This window comes from Poromitra crassiceps, assembly GCF_964638095.1.
Source record: "Poromitra crassiceps genome assembly, chromosome: 3".
In the NCBI taxonomy this organism is placed as follows: Eukaryota; Metazoa; Chordata; class Actinopteri; order Beryciformes; family Melamphaidae; genus Poromitra; species Poromitra crassiceps.
The window spans coordinates 90,603,831-90,630,751 of record NC_139625.1 but is presented as its reverse complement, the minus strand read 5'-3'; the positions used below and the strand labels follow the sequence as shown (position 1 = coordinate 90,630,751).

Sequence of the window (26,921 nt, the reverse complement as noted above, 5' to 3'; positions counted from 1 at the left end):
TTTCCAGTCGGAGCTAAAGTGGGGAAATGAGCGGATACCTGCCCTCTTTTGACCGGATATCCTGCCTTATTTTTGGACCAACTTTGAGAGCTGCTGAAGTACAGACAGGTGGGAGCATTTCTAAATTGCAGGAGCCAACATGTCTGTCTTGAGAGACTAGTTTGCAACCATCCAATATCTTTCATGCTATTTTCTCCTTAAATTGAACCCTTTTGTTAGTGTCAGACAGTGTTGTCTTTTTGTTTTGTTTTGTGTCTTTCTTTTCAACCCCTCCCCTCCACCCTGCCCCCTCTCCTCTCCAGGACAAATGGCGGGTGACCACACTCGTCTGGAGTTCCACAACATCGAGACAGGCATCATGACGGAGCGCCGCTTCCTGTCCAGCATTCCATCCAGCTTCATTGGCCATCTGCAAAGCCTTAGGTGTTTACACTTCCAATGTACATCACTGTAAAGCCTTAGGTGTTTACACTTCCAATGTACATCACTGTAAAGCCTTAGGTGTTTACACTTCCAATGTACATCACTGTAAAGCCTTAGGTGTTTACACTTCCAATGTACATCACTGTAAAGCCTTAGGTGTTTACACTTCCAATGTACATCACTGTAAAGCCTTAGGTGTTTACACTTCCAATGTACATCACTGTAAAGCCTTAGGTGTTTACACTTCCAATGTACATCACTGTAAAGCCTTAGGTGTTTACACTTCCAATGTACATCACTGTAAAGCCTTAGGTGTTTACACTTCCAATGTACATCACTGTAAAGCCTTAGGTGTTTACACTTCCAATGTACATCACTGTAAAGCCTTAGGTGTTTACACTTCCAATGTACATCACTGTAAAGCCTTAGGTGTTTACACTTCCAATGTACATCACTGTAAAGCCTTAGGTGTTTACACTTCCAATGTACATCACTGCAAAGCCTTAGGTGTTTACACTTCCAATGTACATCACTGCAAAGCCTTAGGTGTTTACACTTCCAATGTACATCACTGTAAAGCCTTAGGTGTTTACACTTCCAATGTACATCACTGCAAAGCCTTAGGTGTTTACACTTCCAATGTACATCACTGTAAAGCCTTAGGTGTTTACACTTCCAATGTACATCACTGTAAAGCCTTAGGTGTTTACACTTCCAATGTACATCACTGTAAAGCCTTAGGTGTTTACACTTCCAATGTACATCACTGTAAAGCCTTAGGTGTTTACACTTCCAATGTACATCACTGTAAAGCCTTAGGTGTTTACACTTCCAATGTACATCACTGTAAAGCCTTAGGTGTTTACACTTCCAATGTACATCACTGTAAAGCCTTAGGTGTTTACACTTCCAATGTACATCACTGTAAAGCCTTAGGTGTTTACACTTCCAATGTACATCACTGTAAAGCCTTAGGTGTTTACACTTCCAATGTACATCACTGTAAAGCCTTAGGTGTTTACACTTCCAATGTACATCACTGTAAAGCCTTAGGTGTTTACACTTCCAATGTACATCACTGTAAAGCCTTAGGTGTTTACACTTCCAATGTACATCACTGTAAAGCCTTAGGTGTTTACACTTCCAATGTACATCACTGTAAAGCCTTAGGTGTTTACACTTCCAATGTACATCACTGTAAAGCCTTAGGTGTTTACACTTCCAATGTACATCACTGTAAAGCCTTAGGTGTTTACACTTCCAATGTACATCACTGCAAAGCCTTAGGTGTTTACACTTCCAATGTACATCACTGTAAAGCCTTAGGTGTTTACACTTCCAATGTACATCACTGTAAAGCCTTAGGTGTTTACACTTCCAATGTACATCACTGCAAAGCCTTAGGTGTTTACACTTCCAATGTACATCACTGTAAAGCCTTAGGTGTTTACACTTCCAATGTACATCACTGTAAAGCCTTAGGTGTTTACACTTCCAATGTACATCACTGTAAAGCCTTAGGTGTTTACACTTCCAATGTACATCACTGTAAAGCCTTAGGTGTTTACACTTCCAATGTACATCACTGTAAAGCCTTAGGTGTTTACACTTCCAATGTACATCACTGTAAAGCCTTAGGTGTTTACACTTCCAATGTACATCACTGTAAAGCCTTAGGTGTTTACACTTCCAATGTACATCACTGCAAAGCCTTAGGTGTTTACACTTCCAATGTACATCACTGTAAAGCCTTAGGTGTTTACACTTCCAATGTACATCACTGTAAAGCCTTAGGTGTTTACACTTCCAATGTACATCACTGTAAAGCCTTAGGTGTTTACACTTCCAATGTACATCACTGTAAAGCCTTAGGTGTTTACACTTCCAATGTACATCACTGTAAAGCCTTAGGTGTTTACACTTCCAATGTACATCACTGCAAAGCCTTAGGTGTTTACACTTCCAATGTACATCACTGTAAAGCCTTAGGTGTTTACACTTCCAATGTACATCACTGTAAAGCCTTAGGTGTTTACACTTCCAATGTACATCACTGTAAAGCCTTAGGTGTTTACACTTCCAATGTACATCACTGTAAAGCCTTAGGTGTTTACACTTCCAATGTACATCACTGTAAAGCCTTAGGTGTTTACACTTCCAATGTACATCACTGTAAAGCCTTAGGTGTTTACACTTCCAATGTACATCACTGTAAAGCCTTAGGTGTTTACACTTCCAATGTACATCACTGTAAAGCCTTAGGTGTTTACACTTCCAATGTACATCACTGCAAAGCCTTAGGTGTTTACACTTCCAATGTACATCACTGTAAAGCCTTAGGTGTTTACACTTCCAATGTACATCACTGTAAAGCCTTAGGTGTTTACACTTCCAATGTACATCACTGTAAAGCCTTAGGTGTTTACACTTCCAATGTACATCACTGCAAAGCCTTAGGTGTTTACACTTCCAATGTACATCACTGTAAAGCCTTAGGTGTTTACACTTCCAATGTACATCACTGTAAAGCCTTAGGTGTTTACACTTCCAATGTACATCACTGTAAAGCCTTAGGTGTTTACACTTCCAATGTACATCACTGTAAAGCCTTAGGTGTTTACACTTCCAATGTACATCACTGTAAAGCCTTAGGTGTTTACACTTCCAATGTACATCACTGTAAAGCCTTAGGTGTTTACACTTCCAATGTACATCACTGTAAAGCCTTAGGTGTTTACACTTCCAATGTACATCACTGTAAAGCCTTAGGTGTTTACACTTCCAATGTACATCACTGCAAAGCCTTAGGTGTTTACACTTCCAATGTACATCACTGCAAAGCCTTAGGTGTTTACACTTCCAATGTACATCACTGTAAAGCCTTAGGTGTTTACACTTCCAATGTACATCACTGTAAAGCCTTAGGTGTTTACACTTCCAATGTACATCACTGTAAAGCCTTAGGTGTTTACACTTCCAATGTACATCACTGTAAAGCCTTAGGTGTTTACACTTCCAATGTACATCACTGTAAAGCCTTAGGTGTTTACACTTCCAATGTACATCACTGTAAAGCCTTAGGTGTTTACACTTCCAATGTACATCACTGTAAAGCCTTAGGTGTTTACACTTCCAATGTACATCACTGTAAAGCCTTAGGTGTTTACACTTCCAATGTACATCACTGTAAAGCCTTAGGTGTTTACACTTCCAATGTACATCACTGTAAAGCCTTAGGTGTTTACACTTCCAATGTACATCACTGTAAAGCCTTAGGTGTTTACACTTCCAATGTACATCACTGTAAAGCCTTAGGTGTTTACACTTCCAATGTACATCACTGTAAAGCCTTAGGTGTTTACACTTCCAATGTACATCACTGTACCTTTTAGTTTTCTAGTTTGCAGCTACAGTAAGTGGAGATTTATTTAGCTCAGTGTCTTCAGTAGGGATGGAACAATAAGACATTTTACAGTACGGTACAGTATCTTCCAACATATCACGGTATACAGTTATTTCACGATACAACACCCCCCCCCCCCCTCCTTTAATTCAATGTAAGTTACTATGGGCCCCATTCAAAAGTGGTTTGAAAGAAAAATATTCCTTAATTGAACTGAAAATAATATAAGAATGTTTATACAAGGGTCCTCCATTATGAATTTATTTGTAGTGGCATGTGGCGCCATGCATATTGCGTAACATATAGTGGGCACGTTTTTACAGGGAAAGCTTACAGTACAATAATCGCGGTTTCTTGATATCACAGTATACCTTAAAACGGTATATAATCACATCCCTAGTCTCCAGTATCCAGGAGTTTTTCCCTACAAAATATTCTTGACAGAAGTCTCGTTCTTCCAGACTTAAAATGTCAATTAAAAACAGATAGGTCCTTCTACATAAAGAATGTAACGTTAAAGCGGCCCTATTATGCTAATACAATTTATTATTCTTTTATTCTGGGACTCCACTAGAGTAGCTTTGCATGATTGACAGTTCAAAAAACTCCTTATTTATCTGGTGCTGTCCCTTTATGCAGCCCCTCACTTCAGCCTCTGTCTGAGCTTCTGTCTCTTTTTTAGCTGACAGCAGAAATACCGTGATAAAGAGTGTAACCATATTATTAATGTAACCATATTATTATTAATGTAACCATATTATTAATGTAACCATATTATTAATGTAACCATAGTGTCAAATAAACACTGGAACACGTCTCAAACAAACGTTAAAAACTATACATCACATCACTTACTGTATATGTTGACATTACGGTAGTTGGGTTTCCATCCAAAGGTATCGCAACTTTTAATCGAATCTTCAGAAAGTCGGCAAAAGAAAATGTGAAATAATGCGCGTTTCCATCTGCTGCTATCATTCAAATTATAGAGCTGTCAATCACCTTGTGTTTGAGGCTGTCTGAGCTGCTGATCAGCTGCTAGACCCCGATACAGCTCTATTAACTCATTGAGTGCCAATGACGACTTTAGTCGTCAATTGCTTTAGTAACGTTCAGTGCCAATGACGACTAAAGTCGTCAATTGCGTTTTTTGACGGTGGGACGTGGATCAAAGCCAGATCCATCTCCTGTAAAATTTTGGGGCATGTTGAATGTGTAAAAGCTATTTTACCGACCCATTAGGTGGCGACAGTGCTCTCCAGATTAGAGAAAGGCCAGGAGAAAAGAGAGAAGTCATGAGGAAACGGAAATGGCATCGATCGATATGCATGAAGCATAACGTTAGCTGTGCCTGTGAACAGCAGTCAATCTGCTGCCACAGTCCCTCCGTCTCCGCTGCAATAGCCCCTCCATATGATTTAGTTGGCGACACCAGCGTCTTTCTGAAAAGTTACATTATTCTCAGCTGGGAGCCGGCGACACGATGTGAAAAAGCGGGGGGATGCAGCGCACTTTTCAGTGCAGAGTCAGAGCAAAAGCAGAGCGAGAGCAAACACAGCAGCCCAGAGACACTCCCAAGGAGGAGGAGGAGGGGGGTGGGGCACGCAGGGCAGCAGAAAGCCCAGAAAGCCCAGAATCGGACGCAGCTTCACAGCTCACAACCGAAACCCCAGAAACGAGCGAGCCCGATCCAGACTGCCCCGACGAGCGGCCGCCATCCAGGCAGCAGACTCGCCTGACACAAGCAGCACTCAGAGCGAGCAGCAACATCATGACACACCCACGGAGGAGGAGTTTGCAGTAGAGGGGGGGTGGGGGTGCTGTTATATTGAAGGAAATTACTGTTCAGATGTTTCAGGTCAGAAAATATTAGTTTCAGAGTCAGTGATTTGCTTGAAATGCTATATTTCACAAAAGGCTCAATATCTCAGCTTCTAGATGGAAATGCCAATTTTTTCTGTTTTTGACCTATCTTCTCCGGCTGATAAGTAAAGAACGGAAAATGATATCAATAAACTTTTTTTTGCTGCTGATACAATAGAGTCTCATCGTTCTTTGTGCGTGTTCGGTGTTTACATAGTAATATCACACAATATTCTGTGGGCCTCGAGAAATCACTGAAAACGCTCTGAAACTCTGGCACTGGGAGCGTCCGTTCTCCAAAAGTGGCTGGCACTCAATGAGTTAAACACATCTAACGTTATTCATTTAAAGTTATTGGATGATCTACAAGTAGACAAAGTTACCATAACGCAATTTCTGGATTAGCAGTGCCAGGTGCGACTCGGCAACCATAACGTTATAATCCACCGAGCAGATAGTAAGTGAATGCAATTTCATTCAATTCTATAGTGAGTCGCCTTAAAGTTAATATCCCAGTCTTCTTCTGTTTACAACGGCGGGTATTGTGCTGTGTAGCCTATTTACCATTAGTTACCGTGTGTAGCCTATTTACCATTAGTTACTGTGTGTAGCCCTATTGTGTAGGCATGTCATGTTTTGCAGTGATCAAGGCAAACTTGATCACCTTTTGAATGGAGAGACAACGGAATATCGCTTAATCTGTTTCTACTGCATTTATCGCATTTTACTTTTATCGATACACCCAACCTTTCCACCTCCCTCAAGCGTGAAAACTTTTTTGCGATATTTGGAGGCTTTTGCAAATTTTGCAGCGTTTCCACTCAGTTTTTTTTTTCACAAATTGAAATTTGCATAAAAATAGGTGGATGGAAACCCGACTATTGTGAGTGAGAGCAGACGTAGCGGAATGGTTTGATGTATAATATATGTATTTAGTGTTAAAGGTGTGTGAACTGTCATAGTTTTAAAAGATGTGTATTTATAAAAAGTACAGCCTGTAAAGTCTGGTAGAGTTAATTTTGACATCACGCACTCAATGCTGACTCCATTGCGACCCCATTGGTTGGGTATGGTTTGAACAGTGCAGGGGGCTGGAGCAATGAGCGTCTATCTGACATCACCTAGACCCGTGTTCTCATTCAAATCTTACATCTCTCATTAAGAGCAGTCTAAATCCTGCGATTTTTGATAATGGGGATAACTTTCACGTAAGTTTACCTCATTATTTTAAACTTTGGCCACGTTTAATATGAACATCCAACATTGTAACAGTATATATATATATATATATATATATATATATATATATATATATGACACAAAATATGGAAAAGCATAATAAGTCCTCTTTAATGAGCGCCTATTCCTTCCCTTGTCCTCAGATTCAATGGCATGCTCTACATCGATCTGTGCAAGAACGGTGACATAGACTACTGTGAGCTCAACGCCCGCTTTGGGGTGCGCTCCATCATCGCCGACCCCGTCACCTTCAAGTCCAAGAGCAGCTACCTGAGCCTGGCCACGCTGCAGGCCTACACCTCCATGCACCTCTTCTTCCAGTTCAAGACCACCTCTCCAGATGGATTCATACTCTTCAACTCGGGAGACGGCAACGACTTCATCGCCGTAGAGCTGGTCAAAGGGTAATGGGACTTGTACTAGATAGTTGTACGCAAGTAGACTTGGGCGATATCCCAAATGTACAGTGGCAGCCAACTTGAATTGCTGGGAAGACTCATGGGGACCCATACAACCCATTCTCATTCAGATATCTTGAGGTGAGAGGTCGAGGGACCCCTTTGAAAATGGCCATGACAGTTTTTCCCTCTCCAAAATGTTGCCTAATTTTGGAGCGTTATTTAGCCCCCTTCCCAACAAGCTAGCATCACATCGTACCAATGGATGTTTTAGATCTTCTACTGTGGTTTCATATGCTACCAGTATCTTCACTCTGGCTTTAAAAATGAGCCTGCTACAGCCTCTGAAAGACAGTCATGTTGGCCGCGAACGCCGGCATCCTCAAGCAGTAGCGTTTTAGACTTGCAGTTACAGATCAGTGTGAATCCTTTTATTTTAAAATGGTATTTTCTTTGTTAACTGGATGCACTCAGCGTGTTAGGGTCAACAATGTTCTCTCAGAAACCAGGTCAATCAGTACTGGTGTCCCTCAGAGTATTGTCAGCTCCCTGGTCCTCTTCACACTGTACACAAATGACTGTACAAGAACCCACCCTGAGAACTACATCATTCAATTCTCAGATGATACAGCCATCCTTGGCCTATTGCACAAAGACAGAAGCTTAGCAGCTTACCTCTCTGGAATAGAAAGATTCATGCAATGGTGCGACAGCAACCATCTTGTGCTGAATGTGAGGAAGACCGAGGAGATGGTGTTTGACCCAAAGACAGTGGGTGACCCTAAGCCAGTGGTCATCCACAATGCACCCATCACTCAGGTCTGTTCTTATAAATACCTCGGGGTCCATATTGACAACACCCTCACCTGGAGGACCCATGTTGACAGTCTTTGCTCAAGACTTCAACAGCACATGTATTTCTTACGTAGACTGAGGCTTTTTGGAGTGGAGCAGAACTTCATGTTGCTTTTTTATCATGCCGTGTTAGAAAGTGTTATAAGGTATGGTATCACAGCCTGGTATGGTAACTTGACAGTGCAGCTCAAAGCACAGCTTGCTCACCTGGTGAAGACTGCCATGAAAATCAAGGGGATCACAAACCATCCATCCCTCCAAACCACCTATGAGCAGACAATCATCAGACAGAGTACCAGCTCTTACCTTCTGGTAGGAGATTCAGAGTCCCCAGAGGTGCTTGTAGCCTTTTTTTTGCAAGGTGCCGTCAGTGCCAACCACTAACTGTAAATGAGTGTACTGCATACTGTTTGGATGCTGTGTGCTACTTTCTACCATGTATGTTTCCAATGTGTGATTTTATCTACTGTGCAACTGCAGGACGGAGTCCAGCACAAATGTCCCTAAGGGGACAATAAAAGTATATAGTATCTTATCCAGTTCCAGCATCCAGGCCCACATGAAGTGACCATTTGAAATGACTGTAGTGTAAAGCAACTGGTCAAACATGCCCTGATGTTACGTGACATCATTTCTTGGTATCGAAGTCCTCAACATTCAAATAGTTGCCTCTTGCTGCCATGTGGAGGTGCCAGTGTGCAAAAACTGCATGATATAGGTTCATATGCAGAAAGACACGATGCCATTAATGTTCCGCATCTCTCAATAAGCCTTATTATCCCTTGCAGGTACGTCCACTATGTGTTTGACCTCGGCAACGGGCCCAACCTCATCAAGGGCAAAAGTGAGCGGGCTCTGAATGACAACCAGTGGCACAACGTGGTCATCACCCGCGACAACAGCAACACCCACACACTCAAAGTAGATGCTACAGCCACGAGTCAGAGCATCAACGGTGCCAAGAACCTTGACCTGAAAGGTATGCACACGCAGGACATGCTAACTGTTACCATATGCCAGATTCTAATTTGTTTTGTGTTGATGTCCTATTCCAATACAGCTAAATAGCAAGTCATGCTTTATTTATTTACTTATTCATTCATTCATTCATTTGTTTGTTTATTTATTACCCCCGCCAAGGAGGTTATGTTTTCGGTGCCATTTGTCTGTTTTGTCTGTCTGTTAATAGGACGAATCAGCGTGACGTCACTGCCACCCAAATATGCGTAACCCTGCGGCAGTTAACTAGTATGAGTATCATAGTATCAGTGTTAAGCTGAGAAAAAGCCAGCACTCCAAATGTCCTTTCAAAGGTTTTAATCGTTCCTCAAACCAGGAAGCAGCAACGAACGTTTCAGCCAAAACGTCCAGGCCATGTGAACCTCATGTGTAGTATGATGGCACATGGTAGTTTCTGACCAGTTGAGGGTAAGTTCTTGAAGCAAATGCACTCCAATGTTCTCCGTATGTTCTCCACCCATCAGGTGACCTGTTCATCGCGGGACTGGGCCCCGGCATGTACGGCAGCCTCCCCAAGCTGGTGGCCTCCAGGGAAGGCTTCCAGGGCTGCCTGGCCTCGGTGGACCTCAACGGCCGCCTGCCGGACCTCCTCAGTGATGCGCTGTTCCGCAGTGGGCAGATCGAGCGTGGATGCGAAGGTACACCCTCCCTCAAAACCATGTCTGACTCAGACTCCAGCTACAAGCCAAACTACAAAAACTTCAACTCCAGGTCCAACTCCAGCTCAGGGGGGCCGTTCTTCCTGCTCAATGCAAACAGTAGCTCCGTGTCCCTGCATCCATACGGCGGCACATCCATCTTATTAACTGTGCTGGTCGCCTCACTCACCCACTGCTAACACCTCCATCACCTAAACCTATATCGGCCACATTGGTCGCTTATTGATGATGCCGTCGCCATCATCAACATCATCATCAGACCAGTTTATGCCAGTGCAGTAACACAAATACTGTCAGCTTTTTATCTGTTGTCATTCATTTTCATGTCTTTCAGATTTTTTTTTATCATTGAATGTTAATATTCTTAGATCATGGTGTTAAGAACAGAACAGGGCACCTGGGTTGTGTTGCAGGAGTGCACCCTGTGTTACCTCCAGCTTGGTCAACCGTTCCCACAGACTCAATTGGCCGTGTCTGCGGGTGGGAAGCCGGATTAAGGGTATGTCTCCTGGTCGCTGCACTAGTGCCTCCTCTGGTTGGTCGGCGGCACCTGTTCCTGGGGAGGGGAACTGGGGGGAATAGGGTGATCCTCCCACGCTCTACATCCTGCCGGTGAAATGCCTCACTGTCAGGTGAAAAGAAGTGGCTGCACATGTATCGGAGGAAGCATGTGCTAGTCTACGGCTCTCCCCAGATTGGCAGAGGGGGTGGAGCAACCCCCGGCAGAGCAGGGGAAATTGGCCAAGTACAATTGGGGAGAAAATGGGGAGAAAATATGGAGAGAGAGAGAAAGATAAAACACAACAAACCTCCTCATTGCTAGCTGGTTCAGGCTTGTTGCTTACAAAGACACTTTATAGATTTGATTGTACAGGTACACTGTATATTCACATACTGAAGCACTAGCAGCAAACTTCTATGTTTAAACCTGCAAAACATTGAACTACAGGAAGAATTTTAAAAAGCACTCTGAAAGTACCAAGAAAAATCTATAGATCTGATCATTTAAAACTACATCTGCAGTTGTACAGTGACAATAGAAAACCGTATCAGGCCATATTTGGAGCCCTGTCAGCAAGGTTCCATGCAGTATGTACACAAAGCAAAAATTGCCAAAGGATTTAATTTGTTTTGTGTTGATTTCCAATTGTCCATGCATATACTGTATGTAGCTACATAGATGGGCTGTTGAAACATTTTGCACTAACAGCAGATTTTATTGTGGACAAAATGTTTCCATCCTCCTGTGCATAATCATGCATTCTTTTGCTCTATTTTTTCCATAAGGTTATGGGCCAACTGCCACAACCTGTTCCTGTTTGCATGTAAATCATTTTCTGTACAGCTCAATTTTTGTTCTCTTGTGAATGTTTCTGCTTACCACATCATTGAGTGTATATGTTTCTGTTTCTTTATACTTTTCCTTTTGTTAAGTTAGAAAGCCCCATGATAGAGCTAACAATGTGTTACTTCACTTCAGTCCAGTAGCATGTATCACTGCAGAAAGCACTAGTATATGTATGGTATGTCTACTGTATGTGCTGCAAGAAAAGAATGGTGGATTGATTGATTTTTCAAAATAAAATATCAATCACAGCAGTCCATTGGTCTCGTCTAGTATCGTGTCCATGGCGTTCTAATATTTCATTTTTATGTTTGCCAGGGTTCCCACACCTTCTTAAACACAACAGACTTCTTAAGGACTTTCTAGCCCAAATGATCTCAAGTTAAAGGACCCAACATGTTCCTGTTCCAGATACAGATCAAGGTTAATGACTGTTACAACACTGAGAATCTTTATAATGAGAACTAGCAGGCTTTACAGAAGCTCACAGACAACGAGTACAAACAAAAAGTATATACATTCAAGCACTTTAAATGGCCCATGTCTATATCTATTTTCAAACACTTTCAAGGTCTTGATTCTTTCTGAAATTCACAAACTTTCAAGGATTTCAAGGACATGTGGGAACCCTGGGTTGCCTGTATGTTTTTCCCCACTGTATGTTGATTGGTTGCTGTCATGGGGATTATGTTGCCATGTACTACTTGCATTTCATTACAAGCTCCCATCACATCCAATTCATTTGTAGCATGAGAATGATTGGTACCCATAAACGATTATTGAGTTGGCAGCCTGCAGGTTGGTGCAATACACTTAAACAGTCACTAGATGGTAATAGTGTAATACTGTTGGTACACTTAAAGAGGTAACAGTAGAGTACACTGTTCCTCATGTCACTATATTAAAGGCAAGACATCGAACCAGAAACAAAAGAATGGAAAAGAAGAAGAAGCTATTCTTGACCCTATTCACCATTAACTATTTGCTTATTAGCCTGCATTTTAGTAGCATATTGGCTGTTTATTAGTCAGTATAAAGCAATAACTTCCTATAATTAGCATACTGCTTCTTGATAGTAAGTAAGGAATTGTATAAATTATTATCTTAATATGCTTTGCTAACTATGGACACTAAAACATTATTAAGATTAAGATGGGTAAGTGAATAAGTAGTAATTAGGAGGTTATTGAGGGAAAACTCTTAGGTAATGGCATAGTAGTTGTAGAATAGATCATACAGAATAAGGCATTAATAAGTGCTTTATAATGACTAATATACAAATATGCTACTAATAGGGATGCTCACAATTAATCGAAGCTCGATTACTCGCTCGTTAAGGATTTACTCTTATAACGGTGTTTTCAAATCATTTTTCAATGATCCTCTAGAGAAGGCGCAATGATATCACTGTAACAGACTGTTCAGTGTGTATGCGAGGCTCTGTGTATGTCCCCTCAGAGTTGCCGTAGAACAGGAAGTGGGGGACTTATGTTGTGGTTGACGATTGTTGGTTGCGATTCGAAATAACTCTCTCCCACACCACAAATGCGTGCCCAGCGATTTCATGAACCAACTGAATTACTCTTGATAGCAGACATTGAAATGAATTATTAGTGTATTAACGCCAATGAAAACGTAACACAAGCTTTTAACACACAATCGATTTTTAAACATTTATTTCAAAACATCATTGTAAAATTCAGGCCTTTAGCCAAAGCTTCAATAACAGAGCTCAGCTGACAGTTTAACCTGCAAATGAAAACTATAAAAAATATAAAATTAAAAATACAATAGGCTACAGCACATAGGCCTAGCCCCCCCCTTGTTCCAGGCCAGTGAAGTCCCAACAATCTACAAAAACATGCAATAATATAAAATCATAGATACAAAGTTGAATCATACACAATAAATAAAACCAAAAGTAAAAGGTTAGCCTTCCCAATGGCCAGCAGCATCTGTTATTCTGGCCTCATAATAAGCACTGAGGCGGGTGGTCAGAAAGCCAAATAACATTAAAATACATTGTATGCTTTGGTGCGATGTAGGATTTTGTTTTTCAATATCCTCGTTGCAGCCTCGCTTGGTGTTGTTGCTTCTCACAGGAATGGTGTCCCTGTAACAGAGAGCCCAACAGTCTGGGCACCTTTTTGTCATGGGGGCGTAAACCACGGAACCAGAATGAACACCGGAATAACGTGCGCCAAAAAACTTATTTGTTGCCGTTAGCTTGATGTCTCTTTCCTCGATTAATTGTCTGATGCAAAGCTCCTGTATTGGCTTAAAAGATGTGAGATTGTGAATCCGCAATGTTTCTACAAGAACTTCTTCAAAAAGTTCGTTCGGTACGTCCATCTTTTGTTTTGTTGTTTGCCGTTCTGATACTTCTGTCAAATTGTCAAGTTAACGTAAAAGTTGACGAGCTAGAAATGCTGCCAGTGCCCTTCCTGTCTAGGGCGGGCTCTAGGCCGGAACCAGGTAGGGTGACAAATCAATTGTGAACGGAAGCCAGGCTCGAGGTTAGCCCAACATGAGCATGAGCACCTGGCCAAACCCTAACCTCGCGTCACCAGGCTCTTCTCGGCGAGAAAGAGCCTGGCTCCCGCCCACAATTGATTTTGTCACCCTACTAGAGCCCGCCCTAGACCGGATGGCAGCGTTTCTAGCTCGTCAACTTTCACTTAACTTGACAATTTGACCCAAGTATCAGAATCCTCTTTCACCGTTTTGACCGGTGTGTCAGGCGGTGGTGGCGGAGATGCCATATTGCATGAACGTTTTGTTTTATGTAACGCTAGCTTTGTTTTGATCAGACTCTAGTTTAGGTAACATCACCGCGTCAAGCTAACGGCAACAAAGACGTTGTTAGGTGCATTGCCATCCGGTGTTAATTCTGGGTCCGGGGTTTACGCCCCCATGACAAAAAGCGGGGTGGAAGGTGCCCAGACTAGCCAAACCCTGGCGCTTGACTGCTGCGTAGGCGGGCACAGGGCGTGGTTTTTGCGTAACCTATGTGCGATTCGAAATAACGCGTGGTTGACACATGGGTTGACAGCATGACAGTCTAGCCGAGAAGAGCCTGGTGACACGAGGTTAGCATGACAGAGCCGTGACTAGTGTGCTAACGCTAGGCGCTAGCTGTCTGAGAATACACGTGGACGCGTGTTATAACGTTACAGCCTGACTCTCGTTTGTTGTTTTATTAACAAAGTGTACGTAATAGGCGGACCCGGACACTCGGCTACATCACTATAGCCCTTTTCAGACAAGTCATAAGATGCTCTACTTGAACAATGTTCATTGGGATGCTAGTCTCACCTGGACGAGCTGAGCAACTCGGCCATCGGCATCACGCGACGCTGCAGCAGAAAGTAAACAGTCTGCGTGGGTAAGTGAGCCGCGGCGCAAATGTTGACATGTCTAAAAGTTATGCCTCTACGTATTTATGTGTTTCATAGCGTAGGCTATATGCTATGCAATGCTGTGAGAAATATACTTGCCATCCAGAAATGCGGAACCCCGCGGCAGTTAATAGTATGAGTTGTGCCAAACAAACGTTAATATCTCAAAAATTATACATGACATCCCTTATATTTTGACATTCTGAGTGAGAGCAGAGCCCTGTACTACGAAACTAGTTTAACAGATCCGCGATAAGTCCCTTTGATCTGGTTTGACTGAACAGGATCAAAGCTATCTAGTTAACTGATACTACGACGCTGTTTTTTTACTAGGTAAGTGGACCTGGGATCTGCCTGTGCACGCGCACGTTTTTCGCTCGTGCACAGGCGCGCGTCCACGCGAAAGAGGTGCGCTGGCCAATCACATTATGAACAGCTGAGTTGATCCACGCCCACACCCATTTCCACACCCATTTCCTCGTTCCATGAAAGCCAGTGCATGATCAGAGTTTTAGCGGATATTTAATGTATCCGCGATTTAATGTCAGAATGAAAATCCGCGTTGGATAGTCTGCTGAAGGGCTGTCTAAAGCAGCAGCTTGTATTCACATCAGTCATTTGATTTACTTTGATCAGCGATTTCTGTCTCCTACAGCTTTGTGCGAGTGTAAATGTACATTAAATGTGTAATCTCAGTCTATAAATTTCCACAATCTGTAAGCCTATTTAGACCATAGATTTAGAAAGCATGCTCAATGAATAATGATCTCTATCACTCATTATGTGTGTGTGGTTGCACTGATCGAATAATTCATATATAGGCTATAATAATGATATCCTAATATAAAAGAGAAAACTGCTGGACTGAATTGAGACGATGCGGGCATACTTTTCATTGATAAAAACTAGCCGATTTTTGCTCATATATTGGCATACAGCCTACAGGACACAGTTCCAGCTGAAACATTCAAGAAGCCTGCATATTTAGTATTGGGGCTATCCCATATTTATCCCATCTATATTATATGTACCCAGCGAGCACAAAACGTTTTTTCAACGTTGATTTTTAGTTGAAATCTGGGTGATATTGGGTTTGAACGTCTAAGACCTAATTTCACCCTCTTTTCAACCGGCTAAAATGCGGTTACAACGTCAACGTGTAAAAAAACACAATTTGGTGCATCATATTGTTAAAACATTTGTTGTAGCTTGGAATAGAGGCAATATTGATAGTGTGTGAATTGGCATTTGTCCATTTTATTGTGTAACTGAGAGTTGAAATCTGGTCTATACGAAAACTACATTTCAACGCATTTTATGTCACATGAAATATCATAAATATGGGACTATATAGGCTATGTGGTGCCAGCAAAAAGCTTCCAGGACACAACTATGGTTAATAGTTTAGCGCAATACTATAAAATAATGAATTCAGTTCCTGCAACAACGCAGTAACGCAAGTACTTACTTGCTAGCTATACTAACCGTGACTGACTAGACTAGACCAAAGCAAGTCTGCACCGGTCTGCACCAAGTGCGGAACGAGGTGCTCTGGGCACGCTATGTTATTGTACAGACTGTATACGAGGCTCTGTGTACCTCCTCAGTCTCTGGTGTTAAATGAAGTTAACCTCTGAAGCCATAGGCTACAGCCTATAGACAACACACACACACAACATAATTTTAGTCTGTTACATTAATATAATAGTCTCGTACACACATCACATAAAATAACTTGTCCTCCGATGTCGACAATCATGTAGTCTACAAGTTGTGTGCGAGATAGAGTATATATGTGCCCAGCTCTCTACAGAGTATAAGAAAATATATAGCTCAGCGCATAGAGCGGACTGGCTTGAATGTGGGGAAGCGGGGTTCGAATCCCGTGTGCGCTGCTGAATTTTTAATTTAATTTCCTGGTGAAATATGGTCTAAATCTGAACGTTCAATAAACGTCTGCAAATAGTGGGTGAAAAAACTTTCACTTTCAAACCTTCCTTGCACGTTTTTTCAACGTTGACCCTAAACGTTTTTTAAACGTCTTTTCAACCGAAAAATGCTCGCTGGGTAGGCCTATAGGCTTTTCTGGCATGTAGGAGAATATCACCCTCACTCCATTTGAGGCTCCGTTGATATGCGCTGCGGTGATTAATAGTGATCATATTTCTCCACGCATAGTTGAGCTGTTAAGACATAAAGTGGTAAGTAGGCTTAATTTAATTATGTAGCCTACAGAGCCACAAATGTTTTTCTTGTTATATTCTCAGTTGACTGCAATCTATTTTTCATATGGCGATCTTATATGAACGGTGAGTGACTCCAGAGAGCCGATTATATGGGTCTGTCATGGATTTTGATCTTATCCTCTGAAGCTAACCTGGTCGCGACCAGGTTAGCTTTGCAGCGTCAGTTGCCATGGTGATTGAAAGTTAACTTGCTTTGTAGTACGGCTAAACCAGGTTTAAACTCAAACTTACTCGGATAAGGCATTAAACTAGCTTCGTAGTACAGGGCTCTGAAGTAGTTCAAGAGTTTGATGTATAATATATGCATGTCGCAGGATAAATCTGGGTGGGGAAAGTGAAAAGGCAGCGCTTGCCCCTCCCTCATTACCACCACTGAGGTGCCCTTGAGCAAGGCCCTTAACCCCAACTGCTCCAGTGGAGCTGCTCAGTGGCCAGCAGATCAGACTGTGGTTGTACTGGTCAGCTTCCAGGTGTGAATGTGTGCGTGAATGTAAACAGGGCACTCCTGAAAAAGACAGCATTGCTCTCAGTGAGACTCCCCCTGTATAAATAAAGGTAAAGGTAAAAAAAAAAAAAAAGTTGTGTGAACTGTGCAGTTTTTTAAATGTAAACAGAGTTAACTGGCTAGAGTCAGCCACTCAAGGCTTGCGCCTCTTCGGCTCCATAGGGTTCATTGCCGTTGCCACCCAGTGGTTTGTTTACCAAAATGCTGCTCGGCTGATCCCTCAAATAAAGGTTTTATTAAGAAAAAAACGCATTTGGTATAGGGATGTCGAAAATCATAATTTTTCTTGACCGACAACCGACACTCATTAGCCGACAACTGTCGGTTAACCGAGAAGATTAAAATGCGCTATTTTACTGTCTGCCCCATTAAACCATTAGGCTACGAAATGCTAGATTTTTTTTCAGTAGAAAGCGTTTATTTTTTACATCTACAAGCAGAAAAAAACACATTAACAAAACGAGAAGACAAGTTGAACCCTCCAGCCATCTAAACAAAAGCATTCCTCGGATAGGCTATACTGCTGGCATTGCATATTAAGGGCACGTCAATTGACACGCAGCCGCCCCGTGAAGTAGTGTTTGAGCGGACGACAGCCCAGGCTGCAGGGCGCACTGGCAAAGTGCGCAGCATCACTACAGTATCTTCTCTTTTAGCAATAGTCTCACTAATCCCACAGTGGTTTACCTGCTTTTGAGATCTGCAAAAAATAGTTTGCTTCTGTCTCACCCGTTCGCTCTCTCTCTTCACACACGCGGCGAGGGCTGTGCTCTCTGTGCCTGGCAGGGCTTCACAACATTATAAAAACGAGTCCGCACTCCGCACGCAGTCTCTTCTTAAACAATTTATCCGAACTGCCATGTGTTGGACAGTAACGTTAACGTTAATTGATACTTTTCAATCGTCAATTCGACCGCTTCATGTCATTTTTGTAACACGGTAAAAACTACTCTTTCATCATTGAGTGCGAGCGTATGCATGCGTGTGCCTGGTGAATAAGAGGGAGGGAGAGAGTTGCCAGCCGCAGCAAGCACGCCACGCACACGCACATGCAAGATGTGTGTCCCGGCCGAATGAGAAAAAGTAGGCTAATGACAGCACACACGGAGTTAACAAAACTATAGAACATGTATGAGCTGATTGTTTCGCTGGGTGTGTTAATCATTCTGAAGTGGTCACAGAGCACATCTGAGCTGTGTGCTCAGACAGGAGCAGCAGAGGGGCGGGGCAGTCAGTGCGCTCACTTCACTGTGACTCTGTGGCTGCAGCAGGTGTTCAGCTGTGTGTGTGCTTCGCTGCGGAATGCGTTTGATCAGACATCGGGTAGATAAAATCAACATGAACCATGTGTTTATTTCCAAATCTAGCTTGATTAATACTTGCCCCATCGTTTAATATACTTATGTTACATTGCTGACCACGAATGAGGGGGGGGAATCGCCACATTGGCAACACTGTTATATGCAAATTAACATGGAAATTGACCGTTTAACCGACATGCTTAACCGACCAAAGACGTTCTCGGCGGTTAACCGGTTAACGGTTAACCGTCGACATCCCTAATTTGGTATGGTTTGGATTTTTTAATTACAATTAGTCGATTGATTGCTTGTTAACATTACCAATGATGAGTTTGGAATTTTTGGAAAATGTGCATCCCTAGCCACTAATATGCATGCTAATAAGAAACTAGTTAATGGTGAATATGCGTACCCTAATATAAAGTTTTACCAAATTTTGTTTTGTTTGAGTGGGTACGTTTAAAGTTATTAGGCTACAGTTTTCAAAAATCCATCCGTCTTTTCCAGGTTCAGACTACATCCAGGAAACTAGCTACTTGGTCCTGATTGGCTCCCCTCATGAAAGAATGACTGAAGTCCTTCCAATCAGGTTTACCGTAGTTCATTCCAGAGCCGTATAGATAGAAGAGTCCCGACATCTCCATTCACTCCAATGGACCAGTTTTTTACTCTCAAGAGTTCCAGGAAGTAAGGTCCTGGATTAAGCAGCACTGTCGAGTTGCAGCAAAATAGACAGTTTGTGTTGTACTTTGAAAGGGTTTTTCATCCCTTGAATCAAATTGTACATTATCAGCTTTATTTTAGCATGCAAAAATAAAGCATGGCATGGTGGCTCAGTGGTAGAGCTGTCGCCTCACAGCTAGAAGGTCCTGGGTTCGATTGTCACCTGGGACGCTGTGAGCGCTGAAGGAATGCGTGCCCATCCGCATGTCCTCGAGTGCCCACCGCCCTTTCTGTGTGGAGTTTGCATGTTCTCCCCATGCCCCCTGGGCGTTTCCTTCATATAGGAACCCCTCACCAAAACATGCAATATCCTAATGTTGCTAATGTGGTGCCTCCTCTGGTCGTTCGGAGGGAGGGGAACTGGTTGGAATAGCGTGAACCTCCCACGTGCTATGTCCTACCGGTGAAGCTTCCCCTGTCAGGTGCAAATAAGCGGCTGGCTAACTGCCCATGTCTCACTGCCGATCTTCGGGAAAAGACTAAAGACATACCTTTTCAGGCTCCATCTGGGCCCTTCTTGATCTAACTTCGTCTCTCTCTTTATAAAAAAAAAAAAAACTAACCTAAACTTGTACCACTGTTCCTTCAGAAGTTGTAGTTATTATCATAGACTGTGCTCCATAGTTGATTGCTCTATTGCTGACAAAAATGTGTTATTGTAAGTCGCTTTGGATAAAAGCGTCTGCCAAATGATGTAATGTAATGTAATGATAAATAAAACAATTTGAAATAAAATTATCTTAAAAAAATAAAACATTTTGAGACCCAAACATGTAAAAAAGAAACACCAGACAAAAAGAAACTGCACTGTGTTACAGCACATAGAAGATGGCTCAGAGTGCAAAGTTAGTTGTCTGTCCAGGAATACAATGATACACCCGTTTATTTATTTTGTAGTGACAGATGGCCTTAAACGTCGGGATGGGTACCGTTCACATTTGAACCGATACCGGTACGATACCGGTACCTGGAATTTGGTACGGTACCCAAAACGGTACCATTTTCGGTACTTTACACACTCTTAATAACAAAAAAAATTACAGTTGTAAAAGAAAAAAGTCCAAACTTCTCAATTTCAACATTGTTCTTTATTTAGCACATTATGTATTTAGCACCAGACAAAATAAAACTCCTCCCTACCTCCCCCGTCCCAAACCAAAAGTTGTAGCAGCAAGGTTAGTTTAGTGGGGTTGGGGAAATGGGGGGAATAGTACTTAGGGACAACTGATGTCCAACACAGCTTCCAGCAGGGCCTGGTCTTCATCTTCAAAGAGCTCCCCAAGTGCTGAAAGTTTCTTCTGCTTATTGAGTGGTATCTGAAAATAAAAAAAGGCATCGTGATTCATCAAGCATTATTTGTGTTATCAATAGAAAGAAGTGTCAGTGCTATGCACATCTTAATAGAAATGACAATTGAATTTATTGTTAGTAACATAGCTTAGGCTACACTATGAATAACACACCCATTATCACTCGTCATTATGCAAAATAATAATTTACCTGAACCATATCCATCGCTGAGAAGAGGGTGAATCGTGTCTCCTCCTGTGCGGCTGTCACTGGCACATGGTTACCTAGCAATGAAAGAAAGAGTGCAACGTTAACGTTAACACGTCTCACGGTCAGTGATACGAGCTGATGATAATTATTATAGAACGTTAACAACGCTAAGCTATAAAGCTAACTCAGCCAAGAAGACAGTGAAAAGCCCTGTTATCTAACAACCACAACGGCAGTGAAACAACTTATCCAGCTAATGCTAGCTAATTAAATAACGTTACCTGATGTTGTAGAAGTCGATGCCTCTCTCAAGTTTCGTCATCATCTTCCTCCAAGACTTCAGCTAACGTTACAGCTGGCGAGCTGAGGAGGTGCTGCTAACGTTAGCTGCTGTGCGGTGTCTGCTTCATTCACTCAGGCTATCTAACACGTTACAGTCTTCAGCATTTAGCTAAATATATCTTGTGTTTGACCATGCTTCCTCAAGTTTGAGGTGTTTCCCTAGTCAGCTTTGCAATTCACATCACAAATGTTGCAGCCAGTGTTGTCTGAGTCTATCTTGGTAAAGTGTAGCCACAGCTTTCGGCTGGTCCTGTTTTGCTTTCAGGACCTTCAGGTAGAGTGACGTACTGACGTAACGCGCTCTCGCGTGTTGCCTTAAGGTTCCGTCGGAATTTCTATTTTACCCACTCTCTTTCTATTACTCAGAAGCATTCAAGTACCGAAATTTGGTACCGTTCGTTTTTATGTGAACTGGTACGGGGCAGTACCGATGTAATTCGGGCGGGGCCTGTAAAAGTACAGAGTTCGGTACCCATCCCTACTTAAACGGCACACTCACGTGACGCTTCTTGAGAGAGAGGCGAGGTAACGTGCATCTGCAGACTTTATCGAGGGACCATGAAGGCGTCATGTGACAGGCTAGCTAGGAGCCTGGAGGTGCTGCTGCTGGCAGCTGCAACAGTGTTTTCTCTGCTATCAACCTTGTTAATCTCGTTATATTCTTCATCACAGCGGGTCATTACTCACTGTGCACTTAAATCTGCACTAGTTCTGCATAAGCACCTGCAGCTCTCTCCTTATTTTACTGACGTTCTCACTAATCACACGGCTGTTAACATGCTTTTCTGAACGGCTAGCTAGTTATTAGCATAGCTCGCTGTTCATGGATGTTCTCGCTCTCCCTCGGTAAAATGTTATGTTTGTGAACCTTGCTGCGCATAACATTACTTATTTGCGGGAGTCCATGGGAGAAGTCTCCCGCTAGTGTTGATGCCCAGTGTGATGGCAGAGAAACGTGTGTTTGCTGCGTCGCGTGTAACGTTAGTTTAGAGGAGGCACACACACACACACAAAGACGTGAAAAAAAATAATAATCACACACTTTTGCGGTTATGTAATCGCACGTGCTGACATTGCGATTGCGATTAGATTAATCGTGCAGCACTAGTGTGCTGTATTCCAATACCTTCCAGGTGAGTTTCAATGAAGAGCATAAAGAGGCTACAGATCATTCCATGTCAAGTTTAGGATCAAAAAAGATGTGTAACATGGGGACACCAAAGTCAAGGAAGAATAATGCAGAAAACAATCAGACGTACAATGATGCACACTTCACTTCACTGGCAGCCCCCTCATTTATATAGACTTTATTATTATTTATATAGACTTCACTTCACTGGCAGCCCCCTCATTTATATAGACTTTATTATTATTTATATAGACTTCACTTCACTGGCAGCCCCCTCATTTAAATAGACTGTATTATTATTTATATAGACTTCACTTCACTGGCAGCCCCCTCATTTATATAGACTTTATTATTATTTATATAGACTTCACTTCACTTCACTGGCAGCCCCCTCATTTAAATAGACTGTATTATTATTTATATAGACTTCACTTCACTGGCAGCCCCCTCATTTATATAGACTTTATTATTATTTATATAGACTTCACTTCACTGGCAGCCCCCTCATTTAAATAGACTGTATTATTATTTATATAGACTTCACTTCACTGGCAGCCCCCTCATTTATATAGACTGTTTTATTATTTATATAGACTTCACTTCACTTCACTGGCAGCCCCCTCATTTAAATAGACTTTATTATTATTTATATAGACTTCACTTCACTGGCAGCCCCCTCATTTAAATAGACTGTATTATTATTTATATAGACTTCACTTCACTGGCAGCCCCCTCATTTAAATAGACTGTATTATTATTTATATAGACGTCACTTCACTGGCAGCCCCCTCATTTAAATAGACTGTATTATTATTTATATAGACTTCACTTCACTGGCAGCCCCCTCATTTAAATAGACTGTATTATTATTTATATAGACTTCACTTCACTGGCAGCCCCCTCATTTAAATAGATTTTTTTTTTTTTTTTAGAGACCAGCAATATCGACATACATGTTAACATACATTGTGTCTCATACATTTTTTTTTTCTTTTTTCCCTCAACCCTCCCGCCCTAGCCCATCAGGTTCAATAATGCGGTGGCATGTTTAGAATTTCAGAAGACATGAAAACAAAGTAATATATAAACAGAAAACAAAAAACAACAACCAACAACGACAAAAGCAATAATAGTGACAATATCAAAACAGAAAACAACAAACAAAACCAAACAAAACAAAACAGAACAAAAACAAAACATTACCAATGTTCTCAGTAGTACTGTTCACAGTTCCCTACACCTATGGAGACTGGTTGAGGCCTGGTGAGGACCGGTGGCGGACAGTAAATAGACTTTATTATTATTTATATAGACTTCACTTCACCCCATTTAAATAGACTGTATTATTATTTATATAGACTTCACTTCACTGGCAGCCCCCTCATTTAAATAGACTGTATTATTATTTATATAGACTTCACTTCACTGGCAGCCCCCTCATTTAAATAGACTGTATTATTATTTATATAGACTTCACTTCACTGGCAGCCCCCTCATTTATATAGACTTTATTATTATTTATATAGACTTCACTTCACTGGCAGCCCCCTCATTTAAATAGACTTTATTATTATTTATATAGACTTCACTTCACTGGCAGCCCCCTCATTTAAATAGACTGTATTATTATTTATATAGACTTCACTTCACTGGCAGCCCCCTCATTTAAATAGACTGTATTATTATTTATATAGACTTCACTTGACTGGCAGCCCCCTCATTTATATAGACTGTATTATTATTTATATAGACTTCACTTCACTGGCAGCCCCCTCATTTATATAGACTGTATTATTATTTATATAGACTTCACTTCACTGGCAGCCCCCTCATCTAAATAGACTGTATTATTATTTATATAGACTTCACTTCACTGGCAGCCCCCTCATTTAAATAGACTGTATTATTATTTATATAGACTTCACTTCACTGGCAGCCCCCTCATTTATATAGACTGTATTATTATTTATATAGACTTCACTTCACTGGCAGCCCCCTCATTTAAATAGACTGTATTATTATTTATATAGACTTCACTTCACTGGCAGCCCCCTCATTTAAATTTGGACTGGCCTACTTCACCACAATGAATTCAGCATGTGTGCCAATACTGAATTCACTGACTTATTTTACTGTATTGTGTTCTTTCTTTTTTCAATTCAAACATTACCTGCCAAGAACCAACATCCTTAAAACAGAGTTTTGAAAGGCAACACCCCGAGTAAAGATTAAAATGTCTGGCAAAAATATTGTAATCCTTTAACACCCAGTGGCTCATAGAGTTTGACATGGAAGTTAAGAGGTTATGTGTTCAATCCTGAGGCCTGACATTTTAAAAGCCAACATCCTGAAGAAAGATTCCAAAACTCAGAGACAACATGTTTGGAAGTGTACTAACCCAGTGTCTTACAGGTTTGGACAGCTAAGCATTCGAGGTTGTGGGTTCAATCTTACCCCGCTAGCCGGGCGCTTCTCGCTCATACGGAGCACATTAGCGCCCGGCGAACGTCACGCATTTCCCATTTTACACTGTGCCATTTTCACGTCTAGGTCTAAATGCTGGCTCCTACCTGAGCCTTCACGTGAAGTGAAGACGCTATCCGATGTAAAACATCCTCTTCTTTTAATGACACCTAGTTGTTGCATCCAAATTGTTGCATAAAATCCACTTTTCTGTCTTTCAAAAACCGAAAAGCATTTATCTGGAGCACCTCGAGCAACCCGGAAGTCGCTGTTCCGGGTTGCTTCAGATCAGAGAAGAAGAAGAAGCGGTGCTCCAGATAAATGCTTTTCGGTTTTTGAAAGACAGAAAAGTGGATTTTATGCAACAATTTGGATGCAACAACTAGGTGTCATTAAAAGAAGAGGATTAGCGTCTTCACTTCACGTGAAGACTCAGGTATCATCTCATGAACATCACAAGTAAAGATTGTAAAGCTTTGACAGAAGGGCTCTGAAGCTTTAAGACCCAGTGGCTCATGGAGGTGGAAGGCTGTCTGAAATGGGGGTGGGGGGTGGGGGGCATTGATGCCCTCCATCATTGGTTGAGGGATGCCGGCCTAACTGTAGGCTCAGAGATGGGAAGTAACTAAGTACAAATACTTCATTACTGTACTTGAGTAGGATTTTCAGGTATCTGTACTATCTGTACTTTTTACTTTTACTCCCTACAATTTAACATAAATATCTGTACTTTCTAGTCCTTACATTTTCAAAACAGGCTAGTTACTTTAGTTTTAATGCACGACAGACACATAAGTGACACGGACTGGTTTTTCACTACAAACTCGCCAGGTTCAAATCGTGCAATTTGAGGTGAAAGGTTGTTTTTCGTTTTTTTCCATTAGTACACAAAGAAGCGGATGACACATAAAATGGAGTCGTTTTAGAATCAGTAAATAGTAGGGGTGTCACAGTATATCGTCCCACGAAATTTCGCGATAGCAAAACGTCACGATATGTATCGTTGAGATGAAATCTCATATCGCGATTTTTTTTTTTTTTTTTTTTTTTTTTTCCAAAAATAGACTAAGAAACGTCTTTGTTTGTTGAAGTTCAATGTGTGGAAAGTAGTTCAGTTGAACAAGTCTCTGAAGAGACACATGATAAGTTATACAGGAGAGAAACCATTCAATTGAGTTTCTGGCAAAACTGTTTATTGACAGGAAAAACTGAAGATGCATAAAAAATAGACTAAGAAAAGTCTTGTTGTTTGAGTTTGAAGAAAAACTGAAGATGCATAATGAGAATTTATACTGCTGAGAAACCTTTTAGTTCAAAGTAAATCTAAGTGACTGTGTAACTCATTCTATTTCAAGATAAGCCTTATCTCCAATCTCATGTTTTTTCTAGTTGTTATTGTAATAACAATTTCCCACAACAGCATGTTTTGTATTTGTGCATTTCAAATAAAATACTACTTTTCCAGTCATATATTGTCATTATTCAAGTTTAAAAAAATATTGTTAAAATCGTATCGTATCGTATCGTTATCGTGAACCCAGTATCGTGATACGTATCGTATCGTGAACTGAGTGTATCGTGACACCCCTAGTAAATAGTTATATTTTGTAAGATAAAAACTGACTCTGAAAGAGAAATTACTTCTCTCTGGACTTGGTATTAATTTGCATGCAGCGTTTCACTGGCTAATGTCTGCTATTGTTTCGAGTTTCGGCCAATGAGCCACATCAATAGAATCCAGCATGTTGTTAGATGCGGGCGGGGTGCAAAGCTCTGTTTACAAGTGACAACATGGAGAGCCACTGAGGACAGTCTGTGTGGATTAAAATGATTGAAACTTTATCTGCGAGACGAGTGCAGTCACGGCCGATGTTGTGTGATGTGCGAAGGTTGTTGGTTCAATCCCAGCCTTAGGCAATGGCTTAAGAGATGTCCACATTATAAGCTGCAGCAGTGATCCTTCTTTATCATCACCAGTAGTTTGAACACTGATAGAAATAAGCTGATGAAGGAGACTAGTCAGTCCCTGACTCTAGCTCAACTCACTGGTACAAATCTCACCTGTCTCACTCTTTATGCTGTGTGTTATTGTCAGTGTGAACACAGTGT

At 41.5% G+C, this 26,921-nt stretch overlaps 1 protein-coding gene across 1 annotated transcript in view; it reads left to right on the top strand.

Moving 5' to 3' along the window:
• Positions 1 to 26,921, top strand: part of nrxn3a (neurexin 3a) — a gene marked incomplete at its 3' end in the record, with an annotated part of 673,655 nt that overhangs the window by 267,228 nt on the left and 379,506 nt on the right. The window contains exons 11-14 of the mRNA XM_083634400.1: positions 303 to 423; positions 7,072 to 7,332; positions 8,970 to 9,160; positions 9,666 to 9,839. Coding sequence (XP_083490526.1) covers positions 303 to 423; positions 7,072 to 7,332; positions 8,970 to 9,160; positions 9,666 to 9,839 — 747 coding nt within the window. The remainder of the gene's footprint in view (positions 1 to 302; positions 424 to 7,071; positions 7,333 to 8,969; positions 9,161 to 9,665; positions 9,840 to 26,921) is intronic.